This window comes from Vipera berus (genome assembly GCF_964194415.1).
Source record: "Vipera berus genome assembly, chromosome: 3".
Lineage (NCBI taxonomy): Eukaryota > Metazoa > Chordata > Lepidosauria > Squamata > Viperidae > Vipera > Vipera berus.
Window position 1 is genome coordinate 96,556,403 of NC_138204.1, and position 21,670 is coordinate 96,578,072.

The following is a 21,670-nucleotide window of genomic DNA, read 5'->3' on the forward strand; positions in this document are numbered from 1 at the left end:
TATTAATTCCTTTTTGCCATTCCTCCAAATTTAAGTCCTTCTTAAGTATAGGTATCATTTGAAATAAAAATAAAAATTTTGGCAAAACATTCATTTTTACAGCTGCAATTCTTCCCAATAAAGATAATTGTATTTTTTTCCAACTATCTAATTCTTTTTGTACTTTTCCCCATAACTTTTCATAATTATTTTTATATAACTTTACATTTGAGGGTGATAAATATATCCCAATATTTAACCCTTTTAACTATTTCAAATCCCGTTAGCTCTTCTAAGACAGCCTTTTGTGATACTGTCATATTTTTAGACAACATTTTAGTTTTTTGTATATTAACCTTAAATCGAGAAACTTTCCCATATTGTGTTATTATCTCCATCAATACTACAACTGAATAATCAAGGTGAGTCACTGTAACAACCAGATCATCTGCAAACGCCCTCAATCTATAATCCTGCTCTCTAATTTGAATTCCCTTAATTTTAATCAATAATATTGAATCCCGTATTTTAATCAATAATATTTCCAATGTTAAAACAAATAATAAAGGTGACAACGGGCACCCCTGCCTTGTACCCTTTTCAATATTACATACTTCAGTCAAACTGTTATTAACTATTATACGGGCTGTTTGCTTTTGATATATTGCCCTGATTGGTTGTAAAAATTTATCCCCAAATTTCATTTTATCTAATACTTTCAACAAAAATTGCCAATCCAATTGATCAAAGGCTTTTTCAGCATCCAAGATGATCAACGCTGCAGGGATCTGATTGTTTCTTTCCAAAAATTCCAACAAATCTACTATATGCCTCACATTGTTCTTCATTTGTCTACCACTTATAAACCCAGTTTGATCACCATGAATTACTTGTTGCATTACCCTCATTAATCTGTTAGCTAAAACTTTAGCAAATACCTTGTAGTCCGTGTTCAAAAGTGATATTGGCCTATAATTTTTTGCTTGGGTGACATCCTGGTCTTCCTTCAGAATCAAAGAAATAAAAGCAGTTTTCCAAGACGGAGGTACCCCTCCTCCCATTTGAATTGTCTGAAACAATTCCCTTAAAGGCTTCACCATCTCTAACTGTAAGTTTTTATAATACACAGCAGTCAATCCATCCGTACCTGGCACTTTGCCCACTTTCAGTTGTTTGATTGCTGAAAAAATTTCTTCATCAGTTATCAATTGGTTCATCTCTTCCTTTTGTTCTTGTGTAAGAACAGGAATATTAGCTCTTGCCAAGTAATTATCTATATCTGCATCTCTAATCTTATCTCTAGTGTACAACTTAGAATAAAAATCAACAAAGGTCTTTTTGATAAGACTCTTACCCTTGTGTTCTATTCTATCTATATTAGAAGCCCTTTGCGTCTTCCTTAACAAATAAGCTAGCCATCTACCTGGTTTATTAGCATTACAAAAAATATTATGTCTAACATACCGTAAGTTAGTTGCCACTTGGTCAGCCATCAACTTATCAAACTGGCCCCTTAGTAAATTAATTACCTCTTTAATCTTCCCATCCGATGGATTCAAAATTAAAGCCTTTTCTTTTTCCTTAATTTCATTCTCTAATTCTTTCCTCCTAAATTCCAAGTTACGTCTATATTTATTGTTCAAATATATTAGTACACCTCTCATATAAGCTTTACTAGCATCCCAAACCATTTCAATAGAAGTACCTTTATACATATTAATTTTTAAAAATTCCTTCATCTGTTTTTTACACTCTTCCACATTTTCCTGATATCTAAACAAATTTTCATTTAAGTGCCAGGAGCGCCTATCCCTATTATCTTTTTCTATCTCTAACCATACTGGACTATGATTAGACATAGTTCTTGGACAAATCTTGATCTTCTTAATCCTAGAAAAAAAATCATTAGTAATTAATATAAAGTCAATTCTGGAGAAAGATTGATGTCTATCGGAGAAAAAAGTATAGTCCTTTTCTTGCAAATTTCTCTCCAAATGTCTCACAATTCCAAGTCATCCTTCATCTCAAAAAAAGATTTAGGCAATTTAGCATGACTTGGGGTGCTTTAAAAAAAAACCCCTTGTCCATTTGTACATCCAAAACGCCATTCCAGTCTCCCATAAAAATACAAGATTTATAATCCCACTGAGTTATCTTGCTGTGTAATAAACTGTAGAAATCTCCTTGTTGTTGATTAGGAGCATATAATCCAACCAAAAGCGTTTTCTTGCCTTCTATTAACAGTTCAATTATAACATATCTTCCTTGTTTATCTGCTTCAATTAAAGCCGCTGTCAAAGTATTCTTAACATAAATAACCACTCCATTTTTCTTGTCCATTGCAGAAGCAATAAATTGTGTGCCCAACCTTGAATTTAACAAATACTTTTGGTCCGTGGCTCTAATATGTGTTTCTTGTAGACAAATAACATCATTTTTAAATTGTTTTAAATATTGAAATACTTTCTTTCTCTTCTGTGGTGAATTTAAGCCATTAACATTCCAGGTTAGAAACTTTGTCGCCATCTTTCGCGACCTGAAGCTTTTGGAGCGCTTCTTCCAAAATCACCTGCACTCTCTTAGGTCGCGCTCCTCCCACTGCTTCACTGTAAGTAAGTTTTGGAGGTGCCATCATAACTCTCTGCTGTTCTTGTTCTTGCTCTCGTCTCATTCGTCTAGCAGCAGCACGTGTCATTCTCTGGTCTCTAACCTCCTCCGATGATACTGTAATTTGATCCACTCCTGTAACTTTCTGGAACTCTCCATCTTTCATCTGTGCAGCTCCTTCAGCACCTTGTAGATTCTCACTTTGTGGTTGACATTCTCCCTCACCATTCTTCTTTTTAGATTCCAAAAGTGGTATGGGGACTGCTTTTAAAACATTAGTATAAAAATCACGTGCCTGCAACACTGTAAGAAGACGATGTCTCGTGCCTGCAAACATCAACACCATACCCACTGGTATCTCCCATCTAAACTGAATATCCCTTCTTCTTAACTCTTGTGCCAAGAAAGCAAATTCCTTCCTTCTCCTTAAAATTCTTGGAGGGATCTCTTTTAAAATCAAAACTTCTTGTTCAGCAATTGCAAATTTATTATTGTAAAAAGCTTGGATGACCTCATTTCTAATTGCTCTCTTTGTAAAATAAACCACCACATCTCTGGGTAGTTTCCTTTGTCGTGCAATCCATGAATTAACACGAAATATTTTGTCTATATCTTCCATAATTTCTTCTGCTGATCGCTCCAAAACACCTTCCAAAGCCTCTGAAACTATTTTTTTTCAAATTTTCCTTAGAATCCTCTTTTAAGCCTCTAATTCTCACAGCGAACTCCATCTCTGTGTACTGTACCAAGGTCAAATCGTCGTCAATTTTATCCACCACATTTTCAGTCTCTGTCATTTTTGCATCTAGTCTGATATTATTTTGGCTGAGATCTTCCACTCTCTCGTCCAAACGCTCTATACATACAGCCATGCCTTGAAATGCAAGTAAGATGTCTGCCCTCATTTCTGTAAGCTTCTCCTCCATAAGTTCAGCTAATTGTTGAGATTGCTTTTTCATAGCCTCTTGCAAAACATCCTGCAAATCTTTCACTGTAAAAGTTGGTACAGGTGCAGGTGCAGGTGCAGGGGGGGCATTAAAGCTTGTAACGAAGATTGCTGCACCGGAGAAGCCCCCATGCTTCTAGGAACTTTAGAAGATTTGGCAGCCATTTTCACCCACTATTGCCTGCTACGCACTTTCACTTTTATCAAACTCCACAAAATCCACCGAGTTAAAGATCATAAATTCACTTTCACCTGATTCTCCTGTATCGCTCTGCCTGCATCCAAGTCGTCTAAAGTTCACTCTTGCTGGCAGGGATGGTTGCGATGCCCTGCTCTGCTCCAAAACCCCAGAGCAGAGGCGTCCCGAAGTCCAGAGCAAACTCAGGCTTCGGGGGGGGGGGCTCAATCCTTCAGCCGCCAGAGTTTCAACTCTGGCGGCCAGGGAGAGCTCTACCCCTGCCTGGGCGCTCACCCCCTCCTCTTCTTCCGAGGAGCAGGCTTCCGAGCCGTCAAAACAGCTGATCGGCGCTGTTTTCGGCGGCTCTACGGAGACGATGGGGCTGACAGCCAGAATGGCTGCCGGCGGCAGAGCCTTGCCACCCAGAAGTCCGGGAATTAATGACAGAAAGAAAATGGATTGAAAAAAGTAGATGCTAAAACAACATTAGATAAATATGAGAAAATATAGTTGCATATCCTTAAGTAATTTATGAAAAAAATGCTTAAGATTACCACTTCAGATGTATAAAACCTGCAAGAATCCAGATAACTACTAAAATAGTAGCCATGAAACACAGTTCCTGGATGAGGGAGGTGACCCCCCCAGCCCCTGCAGGCCACAGGGGACGATGTGGTCAAACCAGGTTAAGTCAGTGCAGCAGTTCAGGGCCAATCCATGCGACGTGATGTGTCTCCCACAATGTACATTGATGGCGCAGAGCTTGCAGTCGCCAAGCCAGATGCCGTTGTGGGGCAGCAAGAAGGCTGAGGCGGCGGCAGGCGTCATGGGCCAGGTGCTCCAGGGTGGCCACGTAGGTGCGCAGGGCAAGGAGGCGGGGGGGCGGGTGCAGGTCCAGCACCAGGTAGGCCAACAGCTGGGCCAGCCCATGGAAGATCAGCCACCCACCGTGCCCCACGGTGCCTGGCTGACATGAGGTGAGCACGAGGCAGGCGTGCACATGCTTTCCGGGCTTTGATGCCAGGTTCTCCATACTGCAGTATGGCATAGAGAGCCTGGCTGACACGGGTGAGCACGAGGCAGGAGTACACATGGACTCTGCTTTTTCAGCAGAGCAGAATTAAGTGCTGCTCCCTACTTCCCACTCCTGGTCCTCTCTTACTTACAACTAGGAGATGGTATAGTTGGGCAGCAGAGAGGGGTGCAAAGTTCCTGCCAACTTGCCTTCATTGCAGACAACTTGCATGTGCAACGTTTGCTGGCTGGGTGTTTTGGCACGCTCAGCAGCAATTCCTATTGGCTTTCAAAAGCCAATAGAGGGAGTAGCACAGCTTGTGCAAAAGTTGAAAAAATCCATCAAAAAAAGGTGCCGGAACTCCGTTCTGAGCCCTGTTTATTCTAAAATAGACCACATTATTTTAGAGATTGAAAAATGCTTATGTGTTCCAGGATTAAGTTCATAGTAGTTTCACCAATTAGTGATAGGATAAGTAAAGTAACTTAAGAAGATTATTTCCCCCCACACAAGCAACCTTGAGCTTCAGGAGGCTCTTCTAGCTAGGCACACCTCATGTTTCAGGAAAAGGATAGGTAGATAAAACACAGAGTAAATGCAAGTGAAACTTTTCCAGCAGATGAACTTAAAACATTCCCTCCTCCTAACTTTGGGCTGTTCTTAAGAGTACAGAGAGAGAAAGGGGAAAAGAAAAAACAAACAAACAAACACATTTCTCTTCACTCTGTTTGTTGGCCAGACAAAACAGAGTGAGGACATTTTCTTTTTGGTGGCTTAATTTAAACAGAATTTCTAGCAGAATTTTAAAATTCTTTTCTCTTTGGATTAGAGACAGTTAACAGTCACATTTACCTCACACACAAAGACTTTGACACACATATACACACAAAGACAAGAGAACAGAAAAGGAAACAGAAGTCTTAGTTTTACACATCCTAGTCATTTCCATCATAAATCTCAGTTAACTCAAATTAGGGAAGGCATAAATTTTAAACATACCGCGTGGTTCTGGAGAGAGAGAGAATAACTATTTCTTATTTTTTAATTTCCCTGTAAGTACCTTTATTTAGCCAAATTGGTTTTCCAGCAAAGCCCATTCCTTGCATATTTCTCTTGCTCTTCATTTCAAGCAAATCTCCTAGGGGGTCCTAATTATTACCTTTGAACTGCCACTTCCCATGTTCCCTCTCAGATGTGAGGCTCACTTTGGTTCAGTCAGGTACAAAAGGAAAAAAAAAACCTTCTGGTTTTTGGACAAAAAAAGCATCCAGGAGGACTTTGGTTCCCTGACGAAATATGCACCCATCCTTTCCTGTGAAATATCATTGGCATCCTTCAGTCTCGAGAGACTATGGTATTGTGCTCTGGAAAGAGGTCCTAAAGCAGCATCTGGTGTGGCTAATAAGGCCAATTCGAGAGTGGCAGTCCCTTCCACACTGAGGGCAGATACAATCTGCCCCCCGTCCAGCCCCCAGATTTCGATGGTTCTGGGACTGCCTCTTTGTCTCAGCCTACCGCACAAATGTCTCTTCGAATTGGAGAAGGCCATGCTGTGTCTTTAGCCTCCGAGCTGAGTGATCAGAGGTCAAGGTTTCCCAGCTGTTAATGTCCATTACCAAGGCCTTTAGATCCTTCTTGCAGATATCCTTATATCACAACTCTGGTCTCCTTCTGGGGCGCTTTCCCTGCACTAGTTCTCCATACAGGAGATCTTTTGGAATCTGACCATCAGCCATTCTCACGACATGCCCAAGCCAGTATAGACGTCGCTGTTTCAATAGTGTATACATGCTAGAAATTCCAGCACTTTCCAGGACTGCACTATTTGGAACTTTGTCATGCCAGGTGATGCCAAGAATACACCAGAGACAGTGCATATGAAAGGTGTTACTTTCTATCCTGCCGTGTGTAAAGGGTCCAAGACTCACTGCAGTACAAGAGTGTGCTCAGGACGCAGGCTCTATAGACCTGGATCTTCTGTCATCTTATTAAACCATACTCTCTTTGTAAGTCTGGAAAATGTGGTGGCCACTTTACCAATACATTTATTCAGCTCAGTATCTAAAGAGAGTGTCAGAGATGGTTGAGCCGAGGTACACAAAGTCATGGATGACCTCCAGTTCTTGTGCAGAGATTGTAATACAGGGAGGTGAATCCACATCCTGACCCATGACTTGTGTTTTTTTTCAGGCTGATTGTTAGTGCAAAGTCTTGGCAGGCCTTGCTAAAACAGTCCATAAGTTATTGAAGGTCTTCGGCAGTGTGAGCAGTAACGGGAGCATCATCAGCAAAGAGGAAATCCCGTAGGCATTTCAGCTGGACTTTAGACTTTGCTCTCAATCTAGAGAGATTAAAGAGTTTTCTGTCTGATCTGATCCGGAGATAAATACATAAATACCCTCTGTTGCAGTTCCAAAAGGGTGTTTCACCATGACAGCAAAAAAGTTCCCGAATAAAGTTGGCGCAAGGATGCAGCCCTGCTTCACTCCACTTTGAATGTCAAAGGAATCTGATGTTAAGCCATCAAAAACTACAGTGCCCTTCATTTCCATTGAACTACCTGTCACAGTTTTTGGACTCCTTGTTAGTCCAGGAGGACCTGCAACTTTTTGAAAAAACGATGAGTACTGACCCCTCCTTTTCTGTCACAGTTTTCAGACCCTCATGGGTCTGGGAGGACTTGTGCCTTTTGGAAAGCGATGAGTACTGACCCCTTCTTTTCTGCCCCCTATGCAGTGAATACTGGCACCTTTTGAACTAGGCTTTGCTTACAGGGCCTTACCAGCTGGTTGCCCAAATCCAATTCTCTCATTCACTCATTCCATTCCATCTTCACACAGCCTCTCCCTTTTCCTAACAAAAGGTCCTGTGCTCTGGCCAAACCCCCATGCTTTCCAGGGTCTGCCGCTTGAACAGATCCTTTCTGCGGTTAGGAAAGACCAGAGGGAGCAAAATCCAACTGTGATTAGGAAAAGGGTCTTCTCACTCACACACACAGACATAGACACATTTCCTTTGTTCCCCTAGGCTTTAAAGTTAAAATTTAGAGGTACTCACCTTCAACTTCTTTCCAAAGCAGCCCTTGAGCTCAAACTCAAAACTCCCTTTACTACCCTGGCTCCACAGGGGCAGGGCCTGGGAAATCCATCCACAGACACAAGGGGTCTGCTACCAGCAAGATGGGGCTTACCAGTCTCAGTCCATTGGAGAGCTTAGCTTGGAATCCCATTCTGGGGTTTTTAATTGCTGACATCTTCATTTAGAATCACTTCCTCCTCTTTCATGTCTAGAAAAGGTAAGGAGTTGGTAAATTGGTAATTAGTATTTAAAAATTAAGATCCCTTGATGATCTTAATTTTTAATTTTATGTTACCAAAACAAGTCCCAATGACTTTGGTTTCTTAAGTGTGTACAGACCTGTAGGCGTAACTTACTCATTTTCATCTTTCATGCCAAAAGATCCTCAGTAAATTGCAGTAGAACTACTAAGCAAAGCTTTTTCCACTAGGGCCTATAATATTTGTAATGTTACACCCATCTTAACTGAGGTAATCCTTGGAGTCCCAGATGCTGCCTTTGCTCAAAAACAACTCAGAATTGAATCATGCTTGTTTGTTTAAATTCCTACCAGAGCAGTTAAAATAGCAAGCTGATATGTCAACAATTAGGGTACTGAGTCTGGCAGAGTCATTAATTACCTCATCTAAGACTCTATGTTCATTTATCTTGGTTCTGGACCTGCACAAATATTCAAGAACCAAGTATAGATGTTATATTTATAGATTGCCAAGCACTGCCTGTCTCTAAGCTAATGTTATAAACACACACAAGTACACAATAAGGACAAACAGCACACCTTCTGTCATTTATTTAAACTTAATCCTGGTAATTCAATTAAAAACAATTTGTTTATAGTCTGTGTATCTTAAGTAACCAGAAGACATAGGTCACCTAACAATAATATATACACCCAAACTTGCAGCAGCCATATAGCAATTTGGTCTGGAGGGAACAGTTGTGGAACCAGAAGAACTGGACTTCCATACTGATTTATTATGATATCAAAGTCCAAGAGAAAAATGCCAAACACTCTTATTTATCTATAGCACACATTATTATTATAGTTGATTCTAAAGTTGGGCAAGTCCAGACTAATGTAGAAACACATTTACTTGACATTTAATACTGTTCAATTCTTCTATGCTTTTAATAATACTAGGAGTCTTTGACTTACAACTGTAATTAAGCCCAGAATTACAGTCATAAATCATGCCAATTATTAAGTGGATTGACCAACCCAATTTTACATTTTTTTACAGCAGTTGTTAAGCAAGTCACCTTTAAGCTAATCTGAAGTTAAGTGAATTCCATAGTTATTAAACCCTTTGTTCATAATGGGTGTTTTTTTCAATCAGACTCCTGAAGTAAACACCAATTTCTATTTAACACCCCCCCCACACACACACACCATAAATCACGGTCACAAGAAAGCAGGACATCACTGTAAATGTGAGCTGGTTGCTGAATATACCAAAATGCAATCATGTGACACTGGGGGGGGGGGAGAAACCAGCTGACAGAAGGGAATTTGGGTTTAAATACTTGGGGGAGGCGTGTTTTGTAATTTTGAAGGGATGCTGAGTGTCAGGTTGTAACTAGAGGAGTACTTCTTAGTTCCTTCTTGGGAAGAGAAAGCAAAGTAAGACTCCAGTTTCCCATTTTCATTTTTTTTCAAGAACCATGTTCAGAAATACAATTTTATTCAATTATATTAAAAAAGGTGATTTAGATAGCTTTGAATTATGTATCTTTGTGAACTTCAAATATTTAAACTGTTTTGCCCAGGAAATGTCCACTTTTGATAAGACTAGACAAAAAAACATTTGGAATACATCGTAACAAAATTAAAATACTATAAGAAATTAAGCAAAATGTCATAGCCATGCCAATTAATTGGTAAATGAGTGTTGGAATGATGTATCAGAAGACAGAGGACAGTTATTTTTATGAATTCATTTTAGAACCTGGTTAAAAACAACAATTATTTGCCAACTATAAATAGCCTATGACATGAATCTTACTGCAGTGTCATAAATGGGTGCACCATAAAACTTGAAATTTCCATTGCTAGTTATTCTCTGACAAATAACAAATATCAAGACATTTGCTACCCTTTCTGAAATATGTGAAACTGAGAGATTTGGTGGCAGCAGAAGTCTTCCCTATATTTTTGATAGCTGGAGGATTATTTGCAGACTATAGTTCCCTAAAATGTGGGCAGGAAGCATCACATTCATTCTGAGGGGATTGTAAAAAACAAAACAAAACATAAGATCAGTTTGAAGAACACTATTCATTAATTCCTCCCTGCCTGATTCTAGCTCATATACGGGCAGCAGATACCAAGTTCATTTGGAGGAGACTGTTAAATAGCGGGTTCTTTGGCACAGGAATGAAGACGAGGTAGCTGAGTACAGGGAAACTCATATTATATTTTGTGCAGAATCTGTACTGAGCAAATGGCTGCAACTAGCTGCAATATATAGTCTAGCCCCTAGGTGGCAGCCAATAGGTTTGAAACAACCATTGCCGCCTAGGGATAGCCAATTGTAGCGCTGGAGACTTGTAGTCTGGGTTGCTGGAGAACCGTTAGCTGCTCCAGCAACCCACGTGGTATTACTATGAGCCCAGTACATAACAGAGACCATAACATATTACTGTAGTATTGGATAAATGGCACATGGGTGCTGCAAAGAAGCAGAATCAGCCAAAATGCTAAGCCACAGTTGAGGAACGGCAGCTTTAGGAAAGTCCTGGACCTGGTAAGTTTCTTTCAATCAACATAATTTACTTATGTGGGGATTAAAAATGAGACAAAGCGGCTAAAAAACGGTTTAATATGATATCTCCTCTCCTCTTTTTTGTATTTCTATTTTCTGTCTTTATTCATGTTCTCTCTCTCTCTCTCTCTCTCTCTCTATATATATATATATATATATATATATATATATAGAGAGAGAGAGAGAGAGAGAGAGAGACAGAGAGAGACAGAGAGAGAGAGAAAGAGAGAGAGAGAGAGAGAGAGAGAGAGACAGAGAGAGAGAGAGACAGAGAGACAGAGAGACAGAGAGAGAGAGAGACAGAGAGAGAGAGAGAGAAGAGAGAGAGAGAGAGAGAGAGAGAGAGAGAGAGAGAGAGAGAGAGAGAGAGAGAGAGAAAGCACATAAGAATTCTTGAATTTAGCCCTCTGAGACACTTTTTCTTAATCATGACTTTAATTTCTGTGCAATTGGGCCACAGGAACTCTGAACTACAGAATTAGAAATTAATTATTATTAAATATTGCCACTATATTAATTCATTGGAAAGAAAGCTACAGTTTTTGGTATCTGGAATATATTGTACCATAACAGAATGGGAAAGGATTAAAAGATTATGTATGGAATATTGCTGACTGAACCTGAGTTTCATGGTTCAGCTCTTAGATATGAAAGAATCAATAATTCAACAGATTTTTTTTTAAAAAAACTACATTGTAGTTTTAACTCTATTTTGTAAATCCATCAGAAAATATTATGGTCAGAAAATAAACCGCTACCATATCTTAATTTTATTCTAATATAGACTGCATTCCAATCTGATTGAGATTGCTTCATTACCAATTCAAAATATTATTAAGATCTAGCCTAGGAATAAAATATTGAAACATCTATTTTTCTCTGTTATTGTTAATAAAAAGGAAACTGAGGTCTGACCTCTAGGCTTGATGTATGAAGAGCAAACTAAAGAGATATAAAGCATTTATATTTAGAAGTAATACTGAATACCTTTCTAATATACTTTTTTAGACCCTCAGATAAGCTTCAAGTGCAATGGATCTTCTTCATCCCCTGCTTGTTTGTTCTCATCTTCTTGGTTTATAGTCTTTTATGTTGCCTTTCACAACAAAGCTTTTTACCCAAGGAGGTCTGCAAATGCAATTAAAAAGATATTAAACAGAAAACAGGATGACATTTATTTATTTGATTCCCACCCTGTCTTTGTAGTCTGGCAAGCATTCAAGGCAGCTAGCAAGAAATTAAAAATAAAGCAGGCTATAAAAATTAAAAACACAAATTGAAAGCAAACATTATAACATACTTACACATTTAATAATTAAATACCTGAAGAAAAAGAAATACATTTTTCCAAATCTTCTAAGCATTGACAACTGGACTACCAGAACTCTCAGGGTGTGGCATGCTGGTATCATTTTGAGGCCGACCATAAAACATTCAAACTGACAAAACTTTGGAGATCCATTTAAAAGCAAACAAAAATGGGACCTTCCCTAACATTCTTCCAGAAACAAAGGGCCACCAATGGCAATAATAACAACAATCAGAAACATTCTACTCATCCATCATGGAGAGAGACTGCAGTGAATCAGTCAACACCTAACAAAGAGAAAACAATGAAATTCTGGGCAGTGGGACAATCCAAAGAAGTATAACAAGAATGCATCTTGTGTAAAGGAGGTGGGTAAGATTAAAAAGGAAGCTAAAATGAAATGTTGTGGTAATGATGATAAAGCTGTAGGATAAGATAGTTATAAGTAGGATTTCATTGCCCTGGGCAACTATGAGGAAGTTGCAATGTTGCATCTGAAAAATGAAAATCATAAGAATAATTTGTTATGTTGTTATAAGAATTGTGGAGAAAATGCACATGAAGCCTATTAGAACTCTTAAATAATGTTGCAATAATGCTTAAGATGGATGTTTCTGGTCAAGTTCCCAGAACTAGGAGTGAATAAAGAGAATGTGTTAGCTGATATAGATTTTTATAAGAAAAACAAAGAACAAATTATGCTATAAGGCAGAGGTCCCCAACCTCTGGGCCGCGGTCCACTACTGGGCCCTGGATCTTGGCCACCGGGCTGCATGAATGGCTGATCAGTGGGTGCATGTATGTGTGCGCAGTCACCCCCACTCATGATAGCACCGCCCTGAGCAGTCCACCCATTGTTGCGCGGGCGCTAGCTCTGCCCCAAGCATCACGTGGGCACTAGCCCCACCCCCAGTGCCACACAGGTGCTAGGTCTTCCCCCAGCATCAAATGTACACTCATGCCATCACCATTTGCATTGCGCATGCGGCCCCATGCCTGCCACTTCCTTTCCCTCTGGGCTGCCAACCTAGAAAGATTGGGGACCTCTGCTATAAGGGAATGGAATTTAACTATAAATGCACCCATGGGAGATCAGGGCTGGCCCTTAAAAGTGACATAGATGATAGATTTGGTGATATCTGTATATTAGGAAAACCCAAACCCAGCCTATGGTAGATCATCTCTCTTGTCAATCAGAAATTAGCTGGGTAGCAATTCTACAGAATGAAAATTATAAATTATAAATTCTTTTTAAACCTTGTTAATCCGATAGAGTATTCAGAAGTAGTTATGTAAAGCAGTTTAAGACTAGGCTGATCTGCATGCCCAAACTGTCCCAGAATGTATACAAGTTACAAACCAATTATTCAGAGGCAGAATGCACAATAGCATTCTTGAGCCACCCCCAAACCCACCTGTCCTTTCCTGCTATGCATCTCTAGAAGTTTTGGACCACAACTTTCTCCAGAGCTGTTGATTGGTGAAACTGCAAAATTCTTTCTAATCCTATGTTTCTGTGGATTGTTGGTAATAGAGGAATAAATGGTAAAAGTAAGCATTCATGGACAAGGCAACAATGGTTCTGACTTCAGTGACCACTGTGGATTTTTAACAAAAAAAAACCAAAAAACCGTCTGAAGAGGTGGGGAGATCAACAGGGAGGAAGTGGGCAGCTTCTTTTACTATGGTTGGAAGACCTAAAGAAAAATGGCCATTTCATTATGGCCAAGTGTTGAGTAGCCCTGATACAGAACTGAGTTAATTGGAAGAAAGAATTTCTATGTCTTATTGTAGGTGCAAACAGACCCACTTTTGGGGGGTTCATTGCCTATCTTTTACCACAGACAATGCAGAAGTAATGATTCTCTAGGTCTCTCTCTCTCTCTCTCTCTCTCTCTCTCTCTCTCTCTCTCTCTCTCTCTCTCTCTGTGTGTGTGTGTGTGTGTGTGTGTGTAGGTAGAATTTTAATAAATGTTGAAAAATCAGGGTTTTGGACTGTGCTTTATTTCACTGCATTAAGTTATCTCTAGTTTTCTCTTCCTCGCCTTCTCCTGAACGAAGAGCCACGCAGAGTTACTTGGCTGCTGAATCTTTACTCCGCTCCGTCTACAGCAGCTTTTCCCAAACTGGTTCCCTTAGGCGTGTTCTGCACATCTTCCATCATCTTCAGCCATTGAGCCGGAGTGGTGGGAAAGGAGGTGTGTGTGTGTGTACACATACACACACATATATACATATATACCTACCTACCTATCTGTATCTGTATGTATTTATTTTCGGGGCACAAAATGGGGAAGGTTTCTCTAAAGGAGGAAGTCGCAGCATGCGGACGTTGCACGGAGCTAGAAATGAAACATTTTAAACTTGTTTCAATGGGTCGTGTAGGTTGTTTCAATGGGTCGTGTAAACCCAGAAACTCGGGTTCAGTTAATCGTACTTCAAGCTCATCCCGGGTAAAACGTGTTGCGTGAACTATCGCCGGTAGACCCTTCTACCGTCCCGTTTACTCCCCCCCCCCCCCCGCGCCTGCGTTGCAAGGCAGAAAAAGAAGGACACACTATTTGCTATTTGAATACCTGGCCGCGCAAGCAACACTGCCTTTCTCATACAATGCAAACCGAAGCGCTAAGCACAGTTCAGGACGGGCCACCTTACAGTCTGCGCACCTGTCACTCAAGGGGCCACCTTACAGGCGGGTGTACCTGTCACTCAGCTCTCCAGGTTATCTTCATTCACCCATCTGCGCCCCTTCTCCGGCCGGGGAGAGAACCATTCTTCCAGCCACCGAATATTAATGAGGAGGAAAGTCTATTGGTGAAGAAGGCGAGGTTCCCGGTACGTCACCTTATTGTGCTCCTGAGGGCCAATCCCGATTGGCTGAGCTCACAGCGGCAGCTCCAAACGACATTTGCATGGCCGGGAAAGGATGGCAAGAACAGCGGCAGGCAACCCTTTGTTGTCGATCCCGGCAGGCTGAGAGACCTGCGCGTGCATCTGGAGACGCTGGCCAGTTGGCTGCGGTGCGTGTGCGCGCGCCCCCTCCCTCCTCTGCCTCCTGTTGCGATCGATACAGGTTGGAAAGAAGGAAGTGGGGGAGCTTTTAAATAACTTTGCCAGCAGGTGCAACAGATTTTGCATGCTCGCTTGTGCGAAACGGCAAGAGAGCTTTAGTCGCATCGTAGCCTGGGTTCTCCTGTAAGCACGGGCTAAGTCTCGTTTTTTGGTCGCCGTGTTATCTTGCTTCTTACTGCTGCTGCCGTTAGTACCCTGTGAGGAGTGTGCTTTTACCCTCCTCTCCCTTTCAGGATGGTAGACCTGGAGAATGAGGTTCCTCCGCTTCCTCCAAGATACAGGTTCCGGGATTTGCTACTGGGAGATCAGGGATGGCAGAACGACGAGAGGTGAGTAGGCGAGGTGAAGCATTTGTGCAAAGAAAGATACAGAAAGGGGAGGAGGGGGGAGTGATGATGCGTGTAGTATGGGGTGTTCCTAGAAATAGGGAACGTGTGGCTCTATTTCTTCTACATTGCAAGAGCTTCAGAAGGGGTGTAATTCTGGAGTGCATGGATAAATACATCCAGGCACCTGACATTTGCATCTGTCTTGCATAATAACCATACTGTATATGCCTAAGGATGAATTTTGGTAATTAATTTCCTAACCATTATGGATCTCCTTATTCTTCAGTCATTTGTACACAAAGCACAGGCTACTTCTACATATTTGTATCTTTTGTCAATTCATACATATGCTGCGGGTATTCATGTGCATAGAAGTATGTATGACATGAATACACCTGAACAAATATGGTTTTGCCTGCCTAGTATGTATGTATGCAATTGCTACTAATATGGGTTTCTATGAGTTAGCTCTCTTCTTCTCCACTATTCTTTATTTACCCAATGGCCATATCCTCTTAACCTCACTTTTCTCTTGGGTGTTTCCTACTTCTCCACATGCTGTTATGTCTGAAGAGAGATTGATATTCACTAGTCTTTTAATTCTTGGGAAAGACATCAATATCTGTTAAATTTTCTTTCTGTTTGAAGGAAAAGGTTAATCTGCTAGTAATGATTCTCTCCCTGTCTGTGTAGGTTTTCTGAATGCATGACCATGCTAAGCATGCTGTTTTGGCATCACGTGTCCTTTCTCTGAAAAAAATAACATTTATATAAGTAAGGCATTTCTAAAAAAAAGTCAGTTTTGGAAGCTTCTCTTAAACATGTTTGCATTCTTTTATTAGGCTCTGGTGATCTTCCAACCAGAGACTGGAAATGAATATGGAGAAATTACATCTACTTAGCTTTTTCAGTGATGAAGTATCAGGTCTTTCCTGACAAATCACTGGGATCATTGTACTACAGCTGCCTGATGGAGCTAAATAATGTCCAGCAATACTTTATTCCATTTTGCTTTTTTATATTAATTAGATGGGCTAACTGTCTTAAATTTTCTCACTGTGCTGCTAGATTTAAACATATGCAGCCTTTTATATTATTTTAATAATTTAGTTTATTTGTACCTTTTATAGTGTATTTTAATACAGGTGTACATTAATATGTAATATAATATATCCATGCACATGTTTATTAAATACAATGCTTATTGCCTTAAGTGTAGCATATTCCACGGTAAGTGTGTAAAGGATTGGATCTGATGTAGAGTTTATAGATAGATATAGAGATAGAGATAGATAGATAGACAGACAGACAGACAGACAGACAGACAGACAGATAGATAGATAGATAGATACATCCATCTGTAGAATATCAATATTGTGAGGTGGGTCTTCTGGCCTTCCTTATTTTTTGACTTTAGGAAAATCATAATTATGTCAGACCTTTTTTCTGAATGTGTAGGTTATTGCATATTACTAGGAAATAGATGTGCTAGATCATTCAGAGCAAATTATAAAACTGAATGGATGATTCTGTAACATCTCAAGATTATCGAATGTTTGAGTGATACAAAGTGCTCCTACAACATGCTCTTTTCTGTTATATTCCTCATAATATCTTGATGAACACCACCATTGTCTTTCCTGTACATGCTGGAGTATAAACATTGTCTCCTGTCATGATCAGGGTTCCAAGTTAACAGTCACTGTGTTGACTTCCTCCACCCCTCTAGTAAGTGTGGCTAGTTCCAGTTTTCTTCCTCTCTTTGAAGTTGGAAGTGGCCTCTGAGCACATTTTAAGTCCAAACTTTGAGCATAGAATTGTTTCTGCACATCTACAGATTTTGCTAACCATTTTTTTAATTTTTAAAAAGTTAACGTTAAATGTTAAATATAGAAAAAATGTAAAATATAAACTGAACTTTAAAAACTGATAGAAAACAGAAAAAGAAAAGGAGAAAAAAATAATAAAATCTACCTTTGATTGATCAATACTGACATATGGTACTATAGTAAAATAAAATGCAAAATATCATTGCAAAATATACAGTCTCTGCCAAAATATTACAGGTTGCTTCATCCTTTGATTAGTAAAGAATATTGCCTTTTCCAAGATAGATAATTTACATATTTCCAAAAGCATTACTTCTGTAATATTATTCTTCCAATTTCTCAATATGTTTCTTTTAACAACCTCAATGCACAATGCAACCATATACACTCAGATTGGAAATCTTGGTATATTTATTTTATTTTTATTTAATAAATTTATATATTGCCTATCTCACTAATAGGATGACTCTGGGTGGATATATGTAATTCAAAATCACATTAACATCTTTGACATTTAAAGATTTTCCCATGAGTATAAATACCATATTTGAAAAAGTATTGGTTACATGACCATATCACTCATATATATATATATATATTGAACCCTCATTTTTTTTACATCTCCAGCTAAGAAAATCTGATGGTCATTCTTTCAAGAATTCTGGTAAACATACATTTATGATTGTTTACTAAAATTTTAACCCTCCTTGTGTCACTCATTGGCTGAGTTCATCCACTGTGTTGTGGTTTATTAGAAAGATGGTTAAGAATGCCTAAGCTTAACCATGTGAACCTGAGGGTTGTATCAGACATTGAGTTTTTTTGGAATGAGGAATAGATGAGATATATAACTATAGAAGCTCCTTAATTTCCTTTTTTATAGTCAAATAGGAGTCCTGAAGTGATAAAAAGCAAATTGCTATTAAAAGGAAAAATGCTAAGGGAGGCCACTTTGTTTTTCTTTCAATTTTGGTGTTTTATGGTGAGCAAGCCACTTGAATTACAGACAGTGCACAAATGATTGTGGCTGTATCACTAAAAGTGAATACTGGGAAATTAAAATATTATGAAAAACAATGTTTAAGGAGCATTTATTGATCATTTGGTTTAAATTGTGATATATAACTATTAGCGACATATTATCATACACCATAATAGAATTATTAGGTGTTTTCAATTACTCAGTAGCTCACATCCTTTACAAAAATCAAAGTTGTTTATTATATAAAATGGATGTGTTCAGTTTGGTCAAGTTTTCTGTTATTCATATGGAACTTAAACATAGTTTTGAACTGTCTTACATTCAGCTGGGGAATCTTGTGATGATTGTATTTCTCTTAGAATCTTATTTCAGGCAAAACACAACTTCAGTTATTATTATTAGTTTTTATAATAAAATGCTTATGAAGTAAAAAACCAGGTAAGGATAATCTGAACTCAGTAAATGTCTTTAAGAAAATGTTTTATACATGTGTTTGCTCACTGGCTGGGTTCCCATGTAATGCCAAGTTATAATATGCTTTGCCTGGTTTGGCTTGGCACGATTCATAAAACTATTTATCACTGCCAAATCATGACTTCAGCACACTATGGTTAAAACCTGGTGTGCTTTTTCTCAAACTTTAAAGCCCACCAGTCCACAAGGAAGGGCAGCTGATACCCCTGCCCTGAAAATATTCCCAGGCAAGGTAATAGCCCGTATGTTATGAGTCTGAATCTGGTTATTACCCAATTGGATTTAATCCAAAACAACTTCCTAAGGAAGATGGGCCCCCTTCAGGGCATCTGCTTATTTAAGGATGGAGATTACTTTCCATCCCCATTAAAATACACTTTCCATTTTTGGGAATTATAAGAACCTACTGTAGAAAACCTTCAAGAATCCCTCCTTGCCAAAATCTGTTTTCTCCATTACACAGTTGGGGATCAATTAACTAGATTTTGTCATCCATCTTATCAATGTATTCCTTACCACTTTGGGGAGAATGTAGGTCTTGGAATACAAAAAAATGTTAGAGGTAAGTTTTTTTTGAAAGGGATGAAAGTAAAGATGCCACTGCAGTACAATCATCTTGGTACCATCACTATAAACAACACTGAAGCTTTACCTAGAACCTGGTTAATATCACCAGTGTCTTACTGAGAAGGGCTTTTACATCCTTTGGTCTGTAGCCAATGTCCTCCACATATCTTGAAACGAGATTTTATAAATGCCCTCTCCCTCCCCGTTATTTATTACCGGTATGTCCTCCACTGCCCCATTTGCAGTCTGATTGTGGCCAAATAATGATGGTAGAGGAACTCAAGCTCTTGGACCTTGAACAATTGCACTATCTTCTTGCAGACAATGTTTCCAACTGTGAGCACCCAGGTTGTGACTTTTACTCTGCTGTTATTTAGAAAGAAATGCTTACATTCTTAGTTGTAGACTGGCTTTATCTTGTTTTGACCTTATATATAATACTTTATTTTGTAATTTCTCTATTCTACTGTTATTTTATTTTATAGTATGTTAAGTGTTATGATTTGTGGTTAGAACAATAAACTTATTAATCCATCTAGTTAGACATCCAGGTGCCAGCAGCTTTCTATGTTATTATTTCATTAAATTAGGTGTGTGATTTGTTTTAGCTAAAAATACCAGGTTATGTACTTCCCAAAATTCATTTGCAAACCTCTTGGTCCCATAACATGCTGAGATTCCCAAAAAATTTAAATTATTTATACACGTTTTAGACTTTTACTTTGAATAACACAAGTCCAGTGAAATGAGATTTGGCAATTCTGTTCTTCCATCTTGCATTTAATATTACTGATCACAGAGAGAGAGAGATAAAAGGACTTTTTAAAATAAAATATGGAACCTGATTCTCCACCTCAGCAATTAATAGCATGCTGCTAACAGCATACCCTAAATTAAAGTTCATGTGGAAGTTTATGTATTCATTCCTGGCTTTTGAAGAAGGACTATGGTGTTCTTTGTTACTGAGAACTGAGAACAGAATTGGAGAAACGTGGAAAATATAACGTGTTTTCTGAGTTAAAGACCATGTGATTGTTGAATTGTAGAAGCCCAGAAGCATTTACCCAAAAGAACACCAACTATTGCCTCTTTGAATTATTGATATTGTGTATATGGAAATGTTTGTCTTCGTTTGCTTGAAATATCTAGGGGGGGTTATAATGTAACACTATGGTGCTGCAATCAAACACTAAAGAGAAGAGGAAATTGTGTAAAGCTGAAATCAGTGCAATTGCAATTTAAGTTGAGAATGAAAGATTGTTCATGGATATGAATTGCAAAAGTCTAAGCCAATTAGGAAATAACTTTTTGTTTTTGCTGTGATATTACCATTTATGTGGATGGCTGTTATGTACATATTTTCATAGAAACATGATTGCTTTTAGGGAAAAATTGGTAACATTGCCATAGAAACTGTCAGCCCTCACTGATAGGAAATTTTTCTTCATTAAATATTTCCTAACATTGTAATCCTTTGGGAAGCAGATAGCTCAGCTATAGACTGATGTCCAACATTGATAAATGGTAAGTCAAAAGTGTGTCACTGTCAGCAGTGAAGCCTTTTTGTACTTTTTCTAAAGGATTATATGAACACATAGATAGAGATTTGCTCCTGCCTGTGCTAAGAGAAAAACACTGTGTACGCTTGCCCTCTTGTTCATGTTCATGCTTTGTTAGTCTTTCTCCTTTCACAGCTGCCCTTGTTTTGTAAAGTGCCATGCATGTTAACGATGCCAAATTAACAAATTAATTGACATCCCTCTATGTGCTAATATTTTTCTTAAAGCGCTAAGGTGATTCATGACTTGTTCATTTTACGAAGGAAACGGTTTGGCGAGCTGCTCGCTATGTATCACCAGTGCTAGTCCCATTCAGGTTTTAGAAGACATTGGCTGTAGCTCAGGCCTTACAGTTTGAATAGATGGTGTTGACACTGAAATTTTCTAGGATTCCATGGCTTGCGTTTTTGTTGGAACATTTTTCCCCATTTTTCCTTCCATTTCTAATAATAAAAGCAAATTAAAATGTGAGGTGAGCAATTCCTGGAGGTAATTTTATAAGTGTACTTGTGACTTTAGCCTCAGTACAAAATGGCACTTTTGTGTGGGGAGGTGGTAGAAGGAGCTGTATAGAATATTACAATTGAAGTGAAAGGGGCATGGCTGACAGAAATCAATTGGGATTCAGCTGAATTTGGCTAACATTTCCTTCCTGCATGCCTGCCTGCCTGCCTCCCTCCCTTCTATAGTGCTGTTTCTTTCAGCCTTGGTTTTTGGACATAGACACTGTAATGTAAACAAACCCCTGGTCGGGTGGCTTTTTGACTAGAATATTGGGAGATGCCACAGGCTGGGGAGAATCCAGAACTGTATTAGGTGATTGGCTGCACTAGGTAACAGAGCAGCAGTAGCCATGAAGAACAATGAAGTGGAGATTGATAGACTATCATTCAGACTTGATGCAAAGTCTTAACTGCCCTACAGGTGGTTCCTGACCCTAGAGGCTTATTAGTAAGTCCCTGTGTCAAGACTGCACTGGGTTAA

The 21,670-nt window shown here is 39.0% G+C and overlaps 2 protein-coding genes across 5 annotated transcripts in view; one reads left to right on the plus strand and one right to left on the minus strand.

The window, feature by feature from the left end:
* Positions 1-14,652, minus strand: part of CFH (complement factor H) — a 138,682-nt gene extending 124,030 nt beyond the window's left edge. Inside the window, exons 1-3 of one of the 2 annotated variants that reach the window (XM_081322661.1) lie at positions 14,577-14,652; positions 11,553-11,693; positions 7,916-8,011 (exon numbers count right to left, since the gene is read on the minus strand). The gene's annotated coding sequence lies outside the window, so the exon portion shown is untranslated. Of the gene's footprint in view, positions 1-7,782; positions 7,798-7,915; positions 8,012-11,552; positions 11,694-14,576 lie in introns of those variants that run through there. The other variant, XM_081322662.1, reaches the window with a different exon arrangement.
* Positions 14,653-14,819: 167 nt separating this feature from the next.
* The window catches only part of KCNT2 (potassium sodium-activated channel subfamily T member 2), a 251,327-nt gene continuing 244,476 nt past the window's right edge, over positions 14,820-21,670 (plus strand). For all 3 annotated transcript variants that reach the window (XM_081322303.1, XM_081322304.1, XM_081322305.1), the window contains exon 1: positions 14,820-15,275. In XM_081322303.1, the coding sequence (XP_081178429.1) occupies positions 15,181-15,275 (95 nt within the window). In that variant the 5' untranslated portion in view covers positions 14,820-15,180. The remainder of the gene's footprint in view (positions 15,276-21,670) is intronic.